At 37.6% G+C, this 22,646-nt stretch overlaps 1 protein-coding gene across 1 annotated transcript in view; it reads left to right on the forward strand.

The window, feature by feature from the left end:
• KDM7A (lysine demethylase 7A) overlaps positions 1 to 22,646 on the forward strand; it is a 90,890-nt gene that overhangs the window by 40,371 nt on the left and 27,873 nt on the right. Inside the window, 7 exon segments of the mRNA XM_003896677.4 lie at positions 3,907 to 4,024; positions 7,915 to 8,075; positions 9,926 to 10,067; positions 10,687 to 10,873; positions 12,404 to 12,566; positions 16,370 to 16,457; positions 17,670 to 17,776. Coding sequence (XP_003896726.2) covers positions 3,907 to 4,024; positions 7,915 to 8,075; positions 9,926 to 10,067; positions 10,687 to 10,873; positions 12,404 to 12,566; positions 16,370 to 16,457; positions 17,670 to 17,776 — 966 coding nt within the window.

A 22,646-nucleotide genomic window follows, 5' to 3' on the forward strand; every position in this document is an offset into this window, starting at 1 on the left:
AGCTATTTGGCAGAGTTGGAGTTTGAATCCCTAGCCATCTAATTCCAAAGCTGATGCACTTCACTGATTAATCTCTTCTGCAAAAATGAAAATTAACTACTGGGGTTGCTGAGGTAGGAGGATTGCTTGAGCCCAGGAGCTCGAGGCTGCAGTGAACTGTGATTGCGCCACTGTACTCCAGCCTGGGTGACAGAGGGAGACCCTGTCTTAAAAAAGAAAGAAAATTTTAAAATGCAGTATCATACTTTACCTATCAAATGGACTGCTTTAAAAAAAAAAAAAAAGTACTTATGCCCATTGTTTACCCAGGGGTATGAAATACGGTTCTTGTATAATACTGGTAAGGAAAGTAAGTTACTAGTACCACTTTTTTGGAAGCAGTTTTGTAATATGTAGCAATTATCTTTAAAATGTTGATCTTTCTTCTAGCATTTCTTAGAATTTATTCTGAGGAATTAATCAGGGAAACATATACAAACATGAATCTCAACTTTGAAGAAAGATTCAGAATGAACTAAGTGCTTAAGAATCAAAAAAATGATTATAATATGGTATATCTACATCTTAAAATTGTAGTCTGTTTTAAATATTTAATAAGGAGAAAATGCTTGTGATATAATAAGAAAGATAAGCAGGATAAACATTGTGATCCCAGTTGAAGATAAAATGGAGTTATGGGCTGGGCTTGGTGGCTCACACCCGTAGTCCCAGCACTTTGGGAGGCCAAGGTGGGTGGATCACAAGGTCAGGAGATTGAGACCATCCTGGCCAACATGGTGAAACCCCATCTCTACTAAAATACAAAAAAAACACTAAAAGCCGAGTGTGGTGGTGCACGCCTGTAGTCCCAGCTACTTGGGAGGCTGAGGCACAGGAATTGCTTGAACCTGGGAGGCAGAGGTTTCTATGAGCCGAGATCGTGCCACTGTCCTCCAGCCTGGCAACAGGGTAAGACTCCATCTCAAAAAAAAAAAAAAAAAAAAAAAAAAAGAAATGGAGTTGTGTATCTATATATAGCTGAAAAAAATCTGGAATTAAATACACTCAAATTTTAGGAGTGATTTTAAATGAGAAAAAATAACATGCAAAGGATGCCTTAATGGAATTTCCTAGGAAGTTTGCTTTGTGATTCTAAATTTTTCTTGTGAGTTTTTTGGTTTTTTTGGGTTTTTTTAGTGGAACTTGACCTCTTCCATATTGAAGATTTGGCTGCCATAAGTTACTTGGGAATCTTGTTTTAGACTCTTAGATAGGAATAAGCCTGATTTCCACCTTTATTAATTATTGTGACTTCTTATCCACGTGAGGACCCAATGTTTTTGTATTACTATGATCTTTGTAAGGCAGGAAAGGTTTAAAATAACTTGGAATCATAAAGTTGTTTTCCCCAAAACATTATTGTTACGAAAATGTTCAAACATATAGGAAAAATTGGATGAATTTTACAGCAAGCACCTATAAGCCTTATCATCTAGATTCTACTGTTATTAACATTTTCATTATATGCTTTACCACATGTCTATCCATGTAACTGTTCTGTCTACCCATCTTATTTTTTTGGATGCATTTCTAAATAAATTGCAGACGTCAGTACATTTTCCAGAATCATAGAGGTTTTAGGCTTAAGAGTAATTTTCAAGCTTAAAAAAAAAATTAAAACTGAAATTGTACATTGATAGAACGCACAAGAGCTGTAGGTAGTGCCAGTCTGCTGGAAAGAGGAATGAGGTCCAGAGATTAACCCTTGGCTTTTTCTCCATCGCCCCTTTGTGAAGGGTTCTTCCACACAGTTTGAAAATTAGCAGTTTAATCCACCGCTTAATTCCTACATTGAGGAATCTGGATCCAGCGGTGTTAAGTGACCTGCCCAAGGTTGCAGAGAAAGCTGTTGGCTGAACTAGGAATCAAATCCAAGTCTTCTGATTTCGATTGCTGTGACTACTCAAGGTCATAGCCTTCCAGAGCTGTAGAATTACAGGGTCATTGGAATGAATGAAGTTATTTATTTTGTCATCCTTCCCGTCTTTCTTTAATTATGACTCAGTCACCTGCTCTTCTTTATGTCAGTATAACTGTGCTTATTTGGGGATAAGTCTTCACATGAAAGAAGGAGGAATGATGCTATTAGAATAGATTTCTGATGTGAGATAAAGGCCCTGTCCTGAGAAGACGATTTGGATTATCTGGATAATCATTAGGACCTAATGTTCTGATGAAAATCATAATTGTATATAATTTGGAAATTGTATAGTATCTCTAAGTGTGGACATTATAAAAGGCTCCATCTGCTGATTTGAATTCCTTGCTTTAATTTTAAATATTTTGAAATAAAAAGAGTAGGTTTTAAAAATCCACAGTTAATTGTCTGTAATTGCAGCATTACATTAAGCAAAATTCTCAGGCCTGGAAATGCATTAAAAACTTGAGTGTTTTCAACCCCTCCATCCTCAGGATAAAACACTAAGGCTCGGGGCTGGTTGCAGAGCAGCCTTAGGACCCTGGGACCAAGGGGCAGACCCTGCCCAAGGATGCAGGCCTAAGCCGGGCCTCACACTCACAGTGTAAATGTCTCTCTGGCCACCATGCGTTACATGTACCTGTGTATATATGTGGGGAGGCTGTGCACACGAGCGAGGGGTGAGTGGCCGTGGCTGTGGGCAGCATCCACACGGTTAGCCGTGCATGCACTTTGTGGCCCCTTTGCAAGGGGCGGAGGGTACTGGAAGTGGGAGGGGGCAAGGTCTGCTATCAGGAGTTACTGTAAAAACAAGAACTGGAAGCTAGTGTTTCTGGTACTGGGTAAAATGATTCTACCTCTGGGGATAAGGATCCACATTCGCTCTATTACGATGGGCTCTTTCACCCCACTCCTAGTCCCCTGGGCGTGGGAGCAAAATTGTGATCTTTCCTAGGAGTTTGAATGCCCCGTATTTGTGTCCTCGCCAGCTCTTTGGCCACCTTTCAAGCCCCGGTGTTCAAGCTCAGAGAGGATAAAGGGGTATCTGGAGGGTCCACGAGATGGGGCCCTCACTAAACGCCTTGGCCGCCGGCCGGCAGCCCTCTGTGATGTGTGTGCAGAGTGAACAGAGGACTCAGGTTTCAGAGGAGCTAGTGCAGAGCACCCTCATCCTGTAGAGTTCATGCACTCCCCATCCGTGCTACCTACCTCCCCATTCTGTTTCGGTTTTAAGACAATGAAGCAGCATTCACTGGGTGTAACATGAAGGGATAAAAACGAAGGAGAAAGAGAGTTGGGGATGGGATGTCTAAGGCAGGAGTTGACATCAGGCAACCAAAGAAATGAGTTTTGGGGAGGGACACAACTCCCATCCCAGTTTCCTTCCCATGGCTGCATGTTAAGATGGATGCATGGAGAGACCATCTGCCTGGCTCCCTGTCTTCATTCTCCACGCAGCCTGGTGATGGCAGGCCTGGGTTTGGATTTCAGAATCCGAGCTCCGGGCTCCACTCATGTGGCAGCAAGACCGCTTTGTTCCAGCGTTTAGAAACACACCTGTATTTGATTCTCAACCATGGGAGCACTCGCTGCACTGGTGGGAGGTGGTTGGGAAAGTTGCAGGAAAACCTTTGTCTTCCATCCTTCCGACCCATGGTGGAAATTCACGCCATGGATTTTTAATGGATCTTTTGTTCTAGGCAGCTGGGAATAGACATGGTACTTACCTTAGAGTTTTCCAATTTATCTCAATTTTATATGGCTTGTGATTCATTTTCTTAATCCAAATATATATAAACGTGTGTGGTCTTAAAAACAAACAAAAAAAACTTGAGTGTTTTTAATGTATTTACAATTGTTATTTCTGATTATGTTGGATATAATGATTAGAAAGCATATAGTATCACCAGTTACCAAAATCATTTTTTTAAAATCTTTTAAAAATCCAGTGAAAAAGAGGAGGAACTGGCACAGGCATGACTACACAGAAATTGATGATGGTTCCAAACCAGTGCAAGCTGGAACTAGAACTTTCATTAAGGAATTACGCTCTCGAGTCTTCCCAAGGTATGGAAACTTACTCTGATAAAAGAAAACGTAAGAATGTAAGAATGTCGTCTCATAGAGTGGTATTACGTAAAGGCAATGTTTTCAAACTTAGGCTGCAACCCATTATTGTCCTCAGCCACCTTTTCACCTTTTTACTTCCTTAATGAAATGGAAAAGTATCAGTACATTCCAAGTAATAGGTGGAAGTAAGTAAGCATATTTTCTTGGAACTTTTGTTACATGTATATGCACACTGGGTCACCCTATAAAAACATTTAGGTGTGGGCCACAGTCCAAAAAGTTTGAAATACGCTAACCTGAGGGAGTTGTTCCCAGTACTTGGTTCCTTATGATATGCAGCTGCTGCCTGTTTTTTTTTTCTTTTGCCTCACCTTCTCCTGTTTTCCCAACTCTGCTTTTTCTCCATTGCTTTTATATGCATCTTTGCCCTAGGTCCACCAGAAGCACACACAACCACTGCAGGAGTGGGCTTTTTGATTTTTAAAAAAATAATGGAATATATTTGAGTTGTCTGGCTCAAAGAGAGTCGAAAGCATTATAAAGCATTTAATCATGCTAATTTGGATCATTTCCTACTCACTGCCTGACATCTATTTCAAGTGATAATGCTTAATAGACTTTTACACAAGATCATAGCCAGGCTTGTTAAAGAGGGGAAGCACAATTTAAATTTAAATCACAGTATCACATGCAGCTTATTATGGAATTATTTCAGATCCTGAAATGATAAAACCCCTGCTATTTCTCCTTAGTCTTTAGAATTCCTCTCTAGCCCCCTGCCCCTTAATCCTTACACAGAAACATAATGATAAGCATCATTGGCTTATCATTCAGGTCTGTTGAGAGACAGAAAGAACACATATTTAAAATGTAGTGTTTCCACATGATTTTTGTGGTGTTAAATACCCTATTCTCAAATATTCTTTTTTAATCAGTTTCCAAGTTGTAGGAGAAATGTTCGCATGTTTTCTTTTTTATTGGCTCATGCTTGATTGGTTTGGCACCTAGGCCCAAAGTTTTCAGTCTGGTTCTGTTGGTGGGCCTACGAGAGGTTTGTGAGCTCCCTAAAATGAATGGTATGTATAATTTAGTGTCAGTTGGGAGTGTCCATTTCTCAGGGAGAGGAGCTATAGCTTTCTTTTTTTTCCAAATAGGTTTCTGACACAAAAATGTAGTGTTAGAAACACTGGCCTAATAATTTATGTGACTTTACTGCCAGTGACCACAAATGAGAACAGGTTATAGAGATGATCACAAATGTCCAAAATGTAATTACCATTAGTTCGGGATCTTTGGGTTTTAATGCCATAAAGCTTTATATCATTTCAAACCATAGTAGAATAGCAATAGTTGTTAAATTACACATACTCAATATGATTAACACAGAAGCGTATAAAGTGAATGAGTTATCTTTCTCCTCCCCTATTTTAAGACTTAGTGTAAGTTTTTTGAGACCCTTTTCTACATAAAAACATTAAAACATTTGTGTATATGGATGTATGGATATATATAATGTTCTTAAAATGGGATTATGTTATGCATAGTGTTGTACAATTTGCCTTTTTTACTCTTATATTTCATAGATATCCTTCCATACCTATGCATAGATTTACCTCACTTCCTAAATGCTGTGTAGTATGCAGTAATCTATAGGTACCATAATTTGCTTAACCATCCCCATATGATATATGTTTAGTTTGTCTCCAGATTTTCCTCTTGCAAAAAATGTACCTATATTTTAAACACTTGTCATTATATTTGTTTGATCAAAAGAGGAAGTAAAACACCAAACATTTGAGATCAGGGAATACAAGTGATTTAAAATTCTTCTTTAGATTGAAGTTGAAGGAATTATTTAATCCTCAGAGGTTGGGGGAAGGAGGGACAGTTGTGGATGCTTATTGGGGAAACTGAGAGGTAATACAGAGCTCCAGTTCAGTAGATGAGTCAAGTGAAGAAGAACAAGAATATCTAGGAGAGGACTCTTAGTTTTCTTAGGCCTCAGACTTGCCGTTGCCTTATGGAGAGGATTGGAAGATCGGAGCCCAGTAATTCGGAGAACCAGCATCTGCTTTTTCTCCTGTCTTCTTGCCACCTAGGCAGCAGGTGACATCAGATAGTTAAGATCTGATTGTAGAAGTGGAGACTATTGTGTTTTAACCTTTACGGCAAGTGTCACACTTAGTTTTGAATGTATAGCAGCTATATCCTGCGAGCAATTGGGAGGTAAAAACTGGAATGCCCCATTGGAAGAGATCTGGTGGGCAAAGGGACAGACTACACTTATGTTAATGTAATGCCTGTAATCTGTTGGTCATCAGAGAGGGCAACTGGAGATCCAACCGTTCTTGGCTTAAAGTTACTACCTGGTATTAAGACTTACTAGGCCCAGTGCGGTGGCTCACACCTGTATTCCCAGTACTTTGGGAGGCCAAGGTGGGCGGATCACAAGGTCAGAAGATGAAGACCATCCTGGCTAACACAGTGAAACCCATCTCTACTAAAAATACAAAAAATTAGCTGGTCATGGTGGCAGGCACCTGTAGTCCCAGCTACTCGGGAGGCTGAGGCAGGAGAATGTCCTGAACCCAGGAGGCAGAGCTTGCAATGAGCTGAGATCGTGCCACCGCACTCCAGCCTGGGCAACAGAGCGAGACTCCATCTCAAAAAAAAGACTTACTAAATACTGGTTGTAACGGATCATTTAAATCGGTAGTTTTCAATGGGAGCGTTTTGGACACTTGTCTCAGTGGGCAGGGACCAGGGATGCTAGTCATCTTCCAGTATGCAGAATAAGAATTAATTGTTCTGTGTTCCATTAGACTTTAGATAGTTGTATAGAATTTTATAGTCAGATAAAATCTGACTAGTTTTTGTTTTTATTTATTTATGTATTTATTTATTTTTGAGATGGAGTTTTGCTCTTGTCACACAGGCTGGAGTGCAGTGGCGCAATCTCCGTCTCTCAGGTTCAAGCGATTCTTCTGCCTCAGCCTCCCAAGTAGCTGGGATTACAGATGCCCACCACCACACCCAGCTAATTTTTGTATTTTTAGTAGAGACGAGGTTTCACCATGTTGGTCAGGCTGGTCTCGAACTCCTGATCTCAGGTGATCCACTCACCTCAGCCTCCCAAAGTGCTGGAAATTACAGACGTGAGCCACCGCGTCTGGCCTGACTAGTTTTTATTCTAATGCACACTCTACCTTTTGTTCTCCCAAATTTCTACACAGCCTGTATCAAGTGGCTTCTGGTGTTTCTACTTAACTTAAATCTAACCATTCATTACAACTAGTTGTAAGCATCCTATTATTTTATTATGTCTTCTAGTGTAGTTTACATACTGAAATACAGGTTGAGTATTCCTTATCCAAAATGCTAAGGAACAGAAGTGTTTCAGAAACGATTTCAGACTCTTTTTTTTTTTTTTTTTGGATTTTGGAACATTTGCATTATACTTAGCAACTGAGCATCCCTAATCTGAAAATCTGAAATGCTCCAATAAGCACTTCCTTTGAGCATCATATCAACACTCAAAACATTTTGGATTTTGGAGCATTTTAGAGTTTGTATTTTTGGATTAGGGATACTCAACTTGTACATATTTTACTATAAACTAGGTTGGGTTTTTCTTTTTGCATTTAGAGCACTTTATATATATTTCTAATTATATGTATTGAATTATGTATATTACATTATAAATTTTAGTTTAGGATAGCAAAGGGAGATTTATAAAACATTTGTCATTAAAAGAAGAATGAGATATGATAGGTTAAGATCCAGTGATATGGATAATCCAGTATATGAATTAACCCATCACCACAGTAATTTTTTTAAACTGAACTTACCAATAAAAATGACATTTTTATTCTTATGTTTTTCCTTAGTGCCGATGAAATAATTGTAAAGATGCATGGCAGCCAGCTGACACAAAGATATCTGGAGAAACATGGATTTGATGTCCCTATTATGGTCCCTAAATTAGATGATCTAGGACTCAGGCTCCCTCCACCTACATTTTCTGTGATGGATGTGGAACGTTATGTAGGTACGAACTTTATTTCTTTAAGTACCTGGGAAAACGTGGTAAAAGTAAAAATGATAGTCCTGGTAATATTAAAGGTTAAATGAAGAAATGTCAATTTAGTTTTCTGCTCAGAAAAATGAGACTCAGTATCATCTATATTGAAAACTAATTTTTCTCAGCAGACCTACAGCCTCATCCTGCTGCTTTCTTTTGTGCCATTAAGTTTTCTGATACTTGCTTAGGGAAAATCATTACTGAGGGATAGATATAGATACCAGGAAGAAGATATTGGAAAATTTGATTGATTGTAGGCATCTGTAGAATACAGGTGCAAAATTCCCAGATCCCAGTATACCAGCTACACAGTTAGTCCTCTATAGTCTGCTTTGTGACCTGCTGTTGCTTCGAGGAAAGGTGGTAAAAAGAGCAGATCATTTTCAATCCTGTTTTTATAGTAATGACTTGGTGAATATTGCCATTTAATGATGTCTGGACTTAATTTGTGATTTTGAAAATTTCCCAAAGAAACAGAAAGACACGAGAAATAAAGGGGGAAACCCTTTACTCCTTGCCACGTTGTTGACATTTTCAGTCATTTCATTCATTCTCATCATATTTATAGATAAAGCTGACTATATGTAGATGTTACTCCTTGTCAGCAGTAGATTAGATCCCAAATCTATTTTGACTCAAAATTGTATATTTACTACATTATCTCCTCAGCATGGAATATCTAAGAACTTGTCCCTTTATTGAGCCATTGGTTAACAATTCTCATAGATTATTGTTTCACTGAGGAAATCTATCTAAATATTATAACTTCACATTCAGCTAAATTTGAGTATTTGACAAGTAAGAGGACAGGGCTAAGGATTAACCTGAACCTATTTGCATAGATAACAACTGTAAAACAAATAGCTAGTGTAATACATGTGCAGGAAAAAAATGCTCAAACTGCTTGATAGCTAACTTTTTGGTACTGCAGAGCACTTCAGTTAAATACTATGAACAGAACTGTGTTACTTCCTGAAGATAAAGAAGTCTATAAGGCAAGACTTTCTAAACCTATATGAAGTTGCATTAAAGTAAGAAAATGGCATTTATTTGCTTTTTTATTTCAAATTGGTTAAGTATTACCATATTTTGAATTCTACCTTATCCCATAGTCCACTGTCAAACTATTTGTGCCTCCTAGTGTAGCAGTGCAGTGGTCTGTAAACATTACCTCATGGATTTATACGAAAACTATAAATTAATCACAATTTGGAACTCAGGCCTTCGGACACTGGTACTAACGTGAACTGATTTTTGCTTCCCAATCACTAATTTTTTCTTGAAGGAGAATATTAGAAGACAATACCAGGAGGGCAGAAAATATCCTGGTCAACTTGCATGCTAATTCCCCAATGAGTCATGTGTTTTTTTTGAAATGATAGCCTTAGAATATTTTAAGTGTTACAAAAGTGAAAGGGAAAAGTCAATCTCCCCACTTTATGCCTGAGAAAACTGAAATCCAGAAAATGTTGCACAATTTCTACATGCCAATGTAATGTATTTTTTGTCATTATGAGCTGTACACCAAGATATCATTGCTATACAGAAAGGTTTATAAGCCGTATACATTTTTATGTTTGGTGTAAATTATGCAACTCTGTCTCACTGCTTTCCTTTTCCTCTGAAAAATTGTCCCTTTTTTCCTGAAAGGTCCAATTGAACTTGGGAAATTAAGAGTATAGGGAAAATCTTTGTCTAGACTACATAGTTTTATACTTGGTTTAAATATCATACTAAGTTAAGATATTTTTTGATTAGGGCATCTGCTGATGTAACTCTTAAAAGTCCAATAAGAAGACTGTAATTTTTCTCTGCAGGTGGTGACAAAGTGATAGATGTCATTGATGTGGCGAGACAGGCAGACAGCAAGATGACACTTCACAATTATGTTAAATACTTCATGAATCCTAACAGACCAAAAGTGTTAAATGTGATCAGCCTTGAATTTTCAGATACAAAGTGAGTAGTTCTCGGCATTTTGGTTTAGCATTCTGAGTGTTAGCTAAATGTAGTTTAATGATGTATTTATTTTAGGAAGAAACATAGTTGTGACTTCTAACGTTGTCCAGTGGTAGCAGTGTTATAAATTTTGCATTGGGACGCTCAGAGATGTTTAGAAATAAGATGTATTTTAAATTTGTGGCTGGGCACGGTGGCTTATGCCTGTAATCCCAGCGTTTTGGGAGGCCAAGGTGGGTGGATTGCTTGATGCCAGGAGTTCAAAACCAGCCTGGCCAACATGGTGTAACCCCCTCTCTACTAAAAATACAAAAATCAACTGGGTGTGATGGCACATGCCTGTAATTCCAGCTACTCAGAGAGGCTGAGGCACGAGAATCTCTTGAACCTGGCAGGACAGAGTTTGCAGTGAGCCGAGATCACGCCACCGCACTCCAGCCTAGGCAACAGAGCAAGACTGAGTCTCAAAAACAAAAAACATGTATTTTAAACTTTTAAGTGTTGTTGTTAACCTAAAGTTCCATTTAATTATTTGGTTTGGGAATAGATGGGAGAAGCAGTTTTTAAGAATTTTTAATTTGCATGATGTGGGTATGTGTGTGTGTTTCTTTTTTAAAAGGATGTCTGAATTGGTGGAGGTCCCTGATATAGCCAAAAAACTTTCCTGGGTAGAAAATTATTGGCCAGATGATTCAGTCTTTCCCAAGCCGTTTGTTCAGAAATATTGCTTAATGGGAGTTCAAGACAGCTATACAGATTTCCACATTGACTTCGGTGGAACTTCAGTCTGGTACCATGTCCTCTGGGTAAGATTGGGGTATTTTTTGTTCTCTCACTGACAGACAGATAGCCCTAGTTTTTCAGTGGTATAGTCATTTCTTATAAATGTTACTCGTAAAAGGGGAAGTTGTTTTTTTTGTTGTTGTTTTTTTTTTTACTTTTTAACGAGGAACTCTCACTTTGCCTTTAAACGTACGATTTTTAAAAAAAATCTCAAATAATGGAAGAGCCTTGACTTCTAAATTTATATTAGATTTACTTTCTGCCCTCATCTTTTAAGTTGGTTTCTTTTAGGCTTTTGTCTCTTTTTGATTCTTTTCCCCCTAGTTAATTATCCTTTAATCCCTGAATTAAACATCTATGAAGGAGCAAAATTACAGTAATAATTGCTTCTGGCCTTAATGCTGGGCTAGGATAGCTTGTTGGATAAGTCAGGAATGCCATAAAAATACCAGTTCTTGGCTGGGTGTGGTGGCTTACACCTGTAATCCCAGCACTTTGAGAGCAGGCCAACCCGGGAAAATTATTTGAGCCCAAGAGTTCAAGACCAGCCTGAGCAACATAGTGAGACCCTGTCTCTGAAAATAAAAATAAAAAAAGTAGCCAGGCATGATGGCTCATCCCTGTAGTCACAGCTACTCAAGAGGCTAAGGCAGGAGGATCACTTGAGCCCAGGAAGTTGAGGCCGCAGTGCGCTGTGATTGCACCACTGCACTCCAGCCTGGGCAACAGAATGAGACTATCTCAAAAAACCGAACAAACAAAAAACCAATTCTTTTCAATTTATATTCACCTTGCTTTATCTAGAGCTGCATTGTTCAAAACAGTTAGCACTAGCCATGTGTGACTAAATTTAAATGATTAAAATGGAATGTAATTAAAAATTCAGTTCCTTGTTTATACTAGGCACATTTCAAGTGCTCAGTAGCCACATGTGGCTAATGACTACTGTATTGGTTAGCACAGATACAAAACATTTCCATCATCACAGAAAGTTCTATTGCAGAGTACTGATGTAGAAACTCAGTCTTCATCTATATCAAATGCTTGTGCCTCAGCAATGTTCTGGGCTATATTTGATGCTGGGTCCTTGGGTTCCTTTTTTTTTTTTTTTTGTGAAGAAGCAAAGAATTAGTTTATTAAAGGAAGTTTATTTATAGATTTTTAAAAATAATCATTATGCTATGGATCTTAGTAGAAAGGGCAAAGCTTGCAGAGATGACTGTGGGCCTGTCAACACATATTTACTTCTCTACTTGACAATGAGAGGAGGTCAGTGGGATGTTTGTGCTTCTCTGCCTTCCTGTCTTGCAGCTATTTCTTCAACACTACTTTATTGACTCCTTGTCAGTCGAGGAGGGGGAGCTTTAAACATGAAAATGTTTACTAAGGGCAATAGCTACTGATCAGGTGTGTGAAATATGTCTTTTGAACCTAAAAAAAATCTGATAATTATCTAATGTAATTTGTATCCTTGTATTGGGAAATTGCATCAATGTAGGCTAGCCTAAGTGTGGCTTTTCCTTTTTCAAAAATAGTATGATACTTCCTTTTAGGGTGAGAAGATTTTTTATTTAATAAAGCCAGCAGATGAAAATTTGGCACGTTATGAATCTTGGAGTTCATCTGTGACCCAGAGTGAGGTGTTCTTTGGAGATAAGGTGGATAAATGCTACAAATGTGTCGTAAAGCAGGGACATACCTTATTTGTTCCTACAGGTAAGGTTTTCATCCCATCCCCTACTCACCATGGTTGATACTCAGTCACATAGAGTTGGCTTTTAATTAGAACCTCTGGCTTTAACATGTTTGGAAAGTAGTTTTTATGATATTTGTTAAGAAATAATTCTGATCTTGGACTTTTTAGGTTTTGTTCCTTAGAGGTTTTCTCTTCTAGTTAGGACTTCTTTTGGCATTGTATTTATATCATTTGCCTTCATTTTTATTTTTATTGAGAAAAAATTCACATACCATAATATTCACCCTTTTATGGTTTACAACTCAGCGGTTTTTAGTAGATTAATAAAGTTGGGCAAACAAATGTCATAAAAACTACTTTCCAAACATGTTAAAGCCAGAGGTTCTAATTAAAAGCTAACTACTAATTCTAGAACATTTTCCTTGTCTCAAAAAGAAATCTCGTACTCTTTAGCAGTTACTCTCCATTCCCACCTCCCCTGAGCCCCTGGCAACCACGAATGTACTTTCTGTCACTGTGGATTTGCCTCTTTGGATACTTTATGTAGATGGAATCATACAACATGTGGGCTTTTGCATCTAGCTTCTTTCACTTAGCCTATTATCTTCTAGGCTCATCCATGTTGTAGCATGTATCATTACTTCATCTTTTCATGGCCCAGTAATGTTCCATTGTGGGATATACAGGTTGAGCATCCCAAATCCAAAAGTCTAAAACCTGAACTGCTCCACAACTGAAAGCTTTTGAGCATCTGCATGACCCTCAAGAGGAAATGCTTACTGAAGCATTTTGGATTTTGGATTTTCAGATTAGGGATGCTCAGCTGGTAAGTATATAATGCAAATATTCCAAGATCCAAAAAAAAATCAGTACTTCTGGTTCCAAGCATTTTGGATAAGGGGTACTCAGCTTGACCCTCTTTTGTTTATCCATTTACCAGTTGGTGGACATTGGGTTGTTTCCACATTTTGGCTGTTTGAATAGTGCTGCTTTGAACATTTGTATACAATTTTTTATGTGGAGGTATGTTTTCATTTCTCTTGGGTAAATATAGCTTGTAGTAGAATTGCTGCATTACGTGGTTTAACTACAGTTAACTTCTTGAGGAATTGGTGACCTGTTCTCCAAATAGCTGCACCATTTTACGTTCCCACCAGCAGTGTATTTGGAGTCCAGTTTCTCCACACCCTCACCAGTGCTGTAATTGCCTTCTATTCTAGTGGTGTGATGTGTCATGATTTGAATTTGCATTTCCATAATGAGTAATGATGCTCAGCATTTTTCTTGTTGGGCATTTGCATATTCTCTTTGGAGAAATGTCTATTCAAACCCTTTGCTCATTTTAAAATAGGGTTATTTGTCCTTTTTAATTGTTGAGTTTGTAAGCATTCTTTATTCTATGTACTAGACCCATATCAGTATGTATGATTTGCAAATATTTGCTCCCATTTTGTGGGTTATCTGCTCACTTTGTTGATAATGTCCTTTGATGCACGAAAGTTTTTAATTTTGGTAGTCTTAACTATGGTTAGCTCTCCATTGCTGTTAAAGACCAAGCCTGTAAGAATCTGGGCTGCTGTCCTAGGACAGTTAGGAGGCGAAGGGTGTGTCTTGAGAGACCCTCAAAGAAAGGATTGAGTATCAGTCTTAGCTGTAGTCTCAGCTATAGGTATCAGGTCTGTCATTTTGAGATGTAAATGAACGTAGAGTATAGACTGTCCAGACCAGTGGTTTTGAGAATTGTGTGCTGGTTTTGGTGACCCTAATGACTGTAGAGTTCACAGGGATCTGTCCCCACAGGCCCTGCTGAAAGCCTTGCCTCTGGTGTATATAATAATAATAGTGTGTTGAACAAATGAAGACATGCCTTAGAACTACCAGAATATTTGCCTAGATAAGTATCAGTATTTTCATTGTGAATGGACTGATTCACATTGTGAATGCCCCTCCCTTAAATCTTCCTCCTTCTTGCTTTTATATTATTTTGTTGTACCTTCTTCAAAATCATAAATTGACATTCATAGAATAATGTTTTTTATTGATTTAATATCCTAACTAGAATATAAAGAAATTAAAAGGTGATTTATAATGAAATGCTATTTCAGTATGTGCCTGTTTAGGCACAGCAGCATTAGAGAAGAGAATGAAATGGTAATTGCATAAGGAAGGAAATCAATCTAGGTGTGTGTTAGTGGCAACACAAATTCTATCAGTAGCACTGGTGTAGGTACTGATACTTCCTGGAATGTCAGAATCACCTGGAGGACTGGTTACAACACAGATTGCTGGACCTCATGGCCAAGGTTCGGATTCTGTGGAGCTGGAGTGGGCCTGAGAATGTGCATTTCTAACAAGTTCTTGGCTGATTCAGGTACTGCTGGTATGGGGACCATATTTGGAGAACCACTGCTGTAGGCAAAGTGATTTTTTTTCCCAAGGTAGTCAGCAACTGACAAGCTTTCAAACAAACTACAGTACAATTTTTGTATTTCAGGAAATTGTGCCAAAACCGTGAAAAAATACTGTGTGTGCATGTCTGTATATACAGATATATATAATATATAATAATGGAGTTCTAATTTCTAGGCTGAGATAGTTAATAGGACAGGCTTTGTACCTATATGAATGCGCAGGAAAATTTGACAGTCCCGAGTGATGCAGGACAATTTCATTTTGTGTGGAACTGTCTCACATGTTGCACTCCTGGCTCCCACTCACAAAATGCCAGTAGTGCTCCCAGATCATTGAGACAATCAGAAAAGCCCCTAAACGTTCCAAAACATCCTGAACAGGCAGTACTGCCGCTATTGAGAACCACTGATGTGTAGGATTTGGAGTTGGCACAGACTTCTAATTTGTGGTTTCAAGGTCAAGCTCAAGGCTTTGTGCCTTTGAGCACAGAAATGGGCACACTTGAAAGTGAGTCCTTTGAGGGTTTTTGTTTTGTGTTACAGTTCAGTGAGGGGTCAAAAGATGAAAAATATAAAGAAAATGGGATTTGTGTATTTTAAAAGCTAATTTGCATACAAATATGTTTGTATATATTTATTTCTGGTGAAGTCTTTAAGTCTGCCAACACTTTTTTCAAAAGTTAGATGTCATGTCTTAGAAATGGTTCTCACTTTGTAAGCATTTGTATGGGAATATAAAATATCATTTTTTGGCAACTCCTATATTTGTAGGACCATAACCCTTCATAATTAAATGTGGGTGATCTACCTTTTCCTTCTTACAGAGTCAGGTCTCAGGTTGACTCCTGATCCTCCTCTGCTTAGTCCTTTCAGGGCACTGATTTCAGGATGACACCAGGACGATGGAGTGTCCCACCAATCCTCGTGTGTTCTCTAATGGAAAATGTGCTTTTCTAAATCAAACCAGATTTGGCTGGTCTGAGAGTAAAATCTTTAATATAAAGTTGGGTTGTGTTTTTAAACTAAAAAACAAAAACAGGCTGGGCACAGTGGCTAACGCCTTAATTTCAGCACTTTGGGAGGCCAAGGTGAGAGGATCACTTGAGGCCAGGAATTTGAGACTAGCCTGGGCAACAAACTGAGACCCCATCTCTATTTTTAAAAGGAAAAAAGCAAATACACTAAGAACTACAAAAACCTTCACCTTATTTCTCAAACTCAGCATAGAGCCTACCATATAATAGGCATTTAATAAATATTTAATTAAATCTATGTATTATAATAAACATTAACTTCTCTAGCACTGAAATATGAAATAAACTGATACTGATATTTTGAGTTACTGCACAGGTAGATATCCTATTTGGTTTACATTTTGAAAAATGACTCTTATATATTTTTAACCATTTCAGGGTGGATCCATGCTGTGCTCACTTCTCAGGACTGTATGGCTTTTGGGGGGAACTTCCTACACAACCTTAACATTGGCATGCAGCTCAGGTTTGTGTCAGCATTTAAATGACCTTTTATCCTTTTTAAAAATAGGATACTCTTTTTTTTAACTTAAAAAAAAATCAATAGCATGTTTTATTTGAGATTCCATGGAAATAGTCCCTGAGATATTATTAATAATAAGAGCTTTTAACAAAAGTAGTATTTTAAAATTTTGCCAGGGGGATACTTTGCATTTCAAATCTAAAACAACAACAACAAAAAGGAACTTACTCAGATAATACTCCAAATTTCAAAATTTTGTGAAAATGTATGTGTTCTCCCTTGGCTATTTTTGCAGTGAGGGAGATGAACAAAATCTAGTCAGACTGAGATGTGACATATGGTACTAGAAAAAAGCAACCCTAAGTTAGGACTACTATTGAAACACCTGCTTTAATTTTGCTGTAGGTAAAGGATTAATAGCTGTTTCTCCTCTGTATGAGAATTTGACCTTTGCATAACTCTCTTCCTCTGATAGTCTAATGAGTGTTGACTTTTACTAGGTAACACTGCTTATGGTAAAAATGATTCCTGATTGATACACTTCATCAGGACTGGAAGAACTAGAAATACCTAGTAGGGAGCCATGTCTTTGGACTTGCCTGAATGTGGTAACTCTTGTAACTTGACACACTCGTAGAGATTCCTAGAAGCTATGCATCTGTGTGTGGCGTTATTACAAGAGATAGTGGCTCTTACAGGGCATAAGGCTTTAAGCAGCTTTAAACAGCTCCCACACCTACCAAATGTGGATCTTGTCTTTTTGTACCTGAGCTGTCCCTGAGGGAGGGATGGCTCCTGTGTAATTCGTGCCAACTGTGGTCTTGAGCTGGAATACCTAGTTGAGCCTAAATAAAACTTTTGGGTGAGTATTGCACTGTTGTGGATACATGGAGCTGTTTTCTGAAACACACAGTTTTATTTTTTGTAGTAGAACCCTCGTAAAAATCTCTTTTGTTAAAACTAGGATACACATCCAAAGGTGTGATCTTGATCTTCTGTGAAGTCCATTACAATTCTTAAGTATACCGTCAAATTCCTTAAAGTCAGAACCTGGATAAGATCACAATTCAGTCTTGTCCAAATGTGATGTTGCTAAGAAATGTAAAATACTTCATTGGTCTTATATATCATGACCTGCTTATTTTCAAGTTGGTTACTTTTATCTAACTTTGAAATGCTAATATTAATATTAAATATTTCTTCAAATTCATTTAGGTGTTATGAGATGGAGAAAAGGCTAAAAACACCAGATCTTTTCAAATTCCCTTTCTTTGAAGCCATATGTTGGTTCGTAGCCAAAAGCTTGCTGGAAACCCTGAAAGGTAATTAATAATCTACATATTTGTATATGATATGATGCATATTGTTTGTCAGTTTGCTCATAGCCACCTTACAGAAAGAGTCCCTTTTCTAGTAGAGTATGGATGTCACTCCTATTTTGTTTTTTAAATATATGGTTTTCCCCCATCCAGGAACCTTTTTAGCAAGTTAGAGTCTCTAGTCCATAACCTGACAATCCATGTTCTTAAAAATTTGTTATAAAAGACCTGGATCAGAACAATGTAGGTAATATTAGAAATGTTCATTCCATCTAGTACTCTAGAGGCCTGCACACATTATCAAGCACGTAACAGTGCCTAACTCTCAAAAATACGGTTTATTTCAAGAGACTGTTACCTAACATGTGTTCCCAAAATTTCCTTTTAAGAAAGCAAACTAGGCTGGGCGCAATGGTTCACTTCAGTAATCCCAGCACTTTGGGAGGCCAAGGCAGGCGGATCACCTGAGGTCAGGAGTTCAAGACCAACCTGGCCAACATGGTGAAACCCCGTCTCTACTAAAAAAAATACAAAAATTAGCCGGGCAAGGTGGTGCATGCCTGTAATGCCAGCTACTTGGGAGGCTGAGGCAGGGAGAATTACTTGAACCCAGGAGGCAGAGGTTGCATTGAGCCGAGATCATGCAATGGTGACAGAGCAAAACTTTGTCTCTCCCCCTCCCCCTCAAAAAAAAGTTCATGATTCTGTAGTTGAAGAAAAAAAACCTTTTTTGAACTTGTCTTTATATTTGAACTCACTTTTTAAAAGGTGGAATTTCAGACTTTGATGTTTTAATATTTTGGTTTAATAATCTTTGAGCACTCAAGTTGGAGACTGATGTCACTTGCTTCTATTTCCTGCTTTTCATCCTCTTGTGCTAGTGAGAATAGTTTGTCTGCTTTTTGTGTTGTCTAACTTTTGTAGTCAGTTTGTAAATAGTGCTACTATTATAATTGACAGCTCTCAGAATAGACATAAACGGATTAAACAGTAAAGTTTATTCTGAACATTCGCTTCTTTTTCCATTTTAAAGTTAAACAAGAAGAAAAGGTAAAATGAAAAGAAATAACCAAAAATTTACTTCCCAAGATAGGATGTACAGAACTAAAATGATAAAACTCATATAACAATGGTACTCTAAACCCCCCACCTCACAGCATAGCGCAGAGATGTCCTGGCAGCGCTTCTGGTCTATGGGATGGGGGTAGAATCCCATGCATGAGAAGGGGACAGGTCCTTTCTTCACAAGACCAGTTTTTGCTCCAGAAATGAATCCTTATCATGAATCGCTGATGCATTCAGTGTTTTCAGTTATTTTTCTTGGCTGTAGGAATGTCACAGTGGACTGTACAGTTGTCATACGTAGTTTTCAGTAAAATACTGGACAATAGAGTTTATAGTCTCCTATTTAAGTGCAAGCCTAGACAGACAGGAACACTTTTATATACTCATAAAAACACAAATTTCCTCGTTTTGTGGAAATAAATCCCAATTATTGAACCTTCTGGTTAAGAGGTTGGCAATTCTATACTTGGTTCAGGGTACTTTCTCCCCTCTTTTCTCTCTTCCTGTCCTAAGACTCCAAGTTCCTGTCTTGTGGTTAGCTAGGAGAAACTATCCACGAACACACACACACACACCCCCTGTACTCCGGGAGTGATGCACAGTGGTCTTTTTTCCCACTAATGTCTAAGAGAAACTCATTCTTTAACTTCTTAAAACAAATTAAGAGCTTTATCTGAAAGACAAAATCTTGCCATTGCTCATGAAGCCACAGGAGCAATTTGCTTAGTCTTAGAACTGTTTAAGTCTTTGTGTTAGGCCATCAAAAGTTCAGAAACATTGAGGTCTGATTGAAAGCATGACTCTGTACATTAAAGACTTTTTAAAAAGGGATTATTAGGAAAGGGTATTTGTAGGTTGTTTTAAGATGTTTCATTTTATTAGCCAGATCAGTATAGAATACCTGGCAATCACAGTGATTCAATCCAGTCTCATCAAGGCAAAAGCCAAATGATCATTATAGCAATTGCCATCGTTTTAAGCATTCATCCTGGAAACAGGAATAGTGGTCTTGTGACCCCAAATTATGTTGTTCTTTTATCCGTAACCTTTTTACTTTACATTGTGGCCTATTGTTTGCCAGCTCTCAGACTGTTCTAAGGCTTATATGGTGGGTTAAATGAGGTTGAATCATCTGAAACTCTTTACTGTGTTTCATGTCAGTGATAGTAAAACAATGAACCAGTTTGGATTTGTGTAAGGAAATTAGCCACTGTGCAGAAGCAAAATCCTTCATTTCAACTTAACTGAATTTTGGACCACATCTAATATATTTTGTTTGTTTTAGATTATCACAATTTGATTAAAAAACTCAAAACATTTTTGTTTATGTGTATTTTATTTACTTTACTCTGTTATTAAACTAGTCGATTATATAGATCACACACAAGTTCATACTGTGTAAAGAATAAGGCTGTTATTACTCAGGTAACCACTACCCAAATTAAGCAAAAACAGCCTTGCCAATACCTTAGAAATGCTCTGTTACCTTTTTCATTACACCTTTTTGCTTCCCTTCTAGAGATAACCATTATCCTGACTTTTGTGATAATCCTTTTCTTCAGTTTTACCAAACCTATGTTATAAACTAAAATAATTTAATTTTCAGCATTTGTAAACTTACTATGAATAAATTCATACTGGTATTCTCTTGTAACCTTTTACTCAGCATTGTTTGTGAGATTCATCCATGTTTTTGTGTGTGCCTGTAGTTCTTTTTCATTGCTAGAGTATTCTGTTGTATGAATATACTGTGAGATATATATATATGAGATATATATATGTTTTATATATATACACATACACTGATTCTGCAAGTTTGACGTTTTGGAGTTATTTTTGGTTTTTGGCAATTATGGAAGATGCTGCTAAGAAGTTCTTGTCTTTGTCACCTAGTGCAAGAATTACTCCAGGAAACAGGCCTAATTGCTAGGTCATAGATAGAATTTAGTAGTTGCTGCCAAATTGTTTCCAATTCCCATTTCCATGGCAGGGCAAACAAGTTCCCAAAGCTCTATGCTCTGGCCAACACTTGGTATTGTTAGGTTATAATTTTTGCAAATCTCATGGATATAAAGTAGTATTCTTTGTGCTTTTAATGTGCATTTCCCTGATTATTAATGGAATCGGGTAGTTTTCTTCATATGTGTATAGGCCTTTTGGATTTTCTCTTTAACTGAAGGACAAAATTTCTTAAATTTAAAATAGTATTTTTTCAACTTCTATGGTTAGTGCTTTCTGTGCCTTGTTTAAGTAGTTCTTTCTTATCCCTAGGTCTTGCAGAGATCCTTGTTTTCTAAAAGCTTTTACTTGTGTTTTGCATTTAGGCCTTTAACTCACTTGGAATTGATTTTTTTCTTTTTCTTTCTTTTTTTTTTTTAATGGATGGTGGGAGTATATTTTCACTTGCTTTCGTGTAAATATCCACTTGTCCCAGCACCATATTTTGAGTAATCCATTCTTTTTCTGTTCTTCATAAACACCGCTCGTCTCCTGTATCGTGTGTTGATACCTGTGTAGGTCCTGGGACATACACACACATACTCACCCACCCTTCTGTTCCAGTGGGCTAGCAGTCTGTCTCTCCACCAAGCACACTATCTTATTAACCTTTGGTAAGACTTGATATCTGGTAGGTCCTCCTTCTTCAAGTATGTCTTCGTTTTTCTTTCCCCTTTCATTTTTATATAAATTTTTGAGTTACCCTATTACAAGCGAACACCACCCTACCAAACGCAACCGAACAAGTAAATAATAACGTGGAGGTTTTTTTTTCTTTTGAAGGTGTTAACTCTAGAGATCAATTTGGGCAAAATTTGATGTCAGTAAATACTGAGTTTTCTAAAAATGACATGGAACATCTCTGTTTATTTAGATCTTTAATGTCTTTTGGCATTATTTTTTCTTCATAAAAATTTTGCATAGATATCTCTTGCTAGATTTATTCCAAAGTAGTTCTTTTTTTAGTGCTATTATAAAAACACATATCATTGTATTAGTCTGTTCTTGCATTGCTATAAAGAAATACCTGAGACTGGGTAATTTATAAAGAGAAGAAGTTTGATTGGCTCAGGGTTCCTCAGGCTCTATAGGAAGCACGATGCTGGCATCTGCTTAGCTTCTGGGGAGGCCTCAGGAGACACAACCATGGTGGAAGGCAAAGGGGGAACAGGAGCAAGATAGGGTGAAGTGGGAAGTGCTGCACACTTTAAAACAACCAGATCTCACAAGAACTCAACTGTCACAAGAACAACACCAAGAGGATGGTGCAAAACCATTCATGAAGGATCCAGCCCCATGATCAAATCACCTCCCACCAGGCCCCACCTGTAACATTTGGGGATTACAATTGAACATGAGATTTGGGTGGGGATGCAGATCCAAACCATATCAGTCATTACTATGTATATACATATGGTTGAACTCACATGACATTTCTGTTTTTTACTTCAAATATAGTCAAATATTAGCAATTTCATATGGTTCAACTTACTAACCATGTGATACTGGAATATAGAAGCAGTTACTTTTTATACTGGTTTTAGCAACCTTGTTAAAATCTATTCTTTAATCATTTATCTGAGGCTTTTGTTTGATTCTCTAATACACAGTCATATATATCCACGTTGAATAATGACAGTCTTGTTCCTTCTTTTCTAATATTTATATCTTTTTTTTTTTTTTTCATTGCTTTACCGGGTTGTCTAGGACCTCCAGGGAAATAGTGAATAGAAATGGCAAAGGTGGGCAGCTCTATCTTTGTTCTCAGTCTCAGAAGGAAAGCTTTCAATCTTTTGCCATTATTACCTTT

This window comes from Papio anubis, chromosome 4 (assembly GCF_008728515.1).
Source record: "Papio anubis isolate 15944 chromosome 4, Panubis1.0, whole genome shotgun sequence".
Classification (NCBI taxonomy): Eukaryota; Metazoa; Chordata; class Mammalia; order Primates; family Cercopithecidae; genus Papio; species Papio anubis.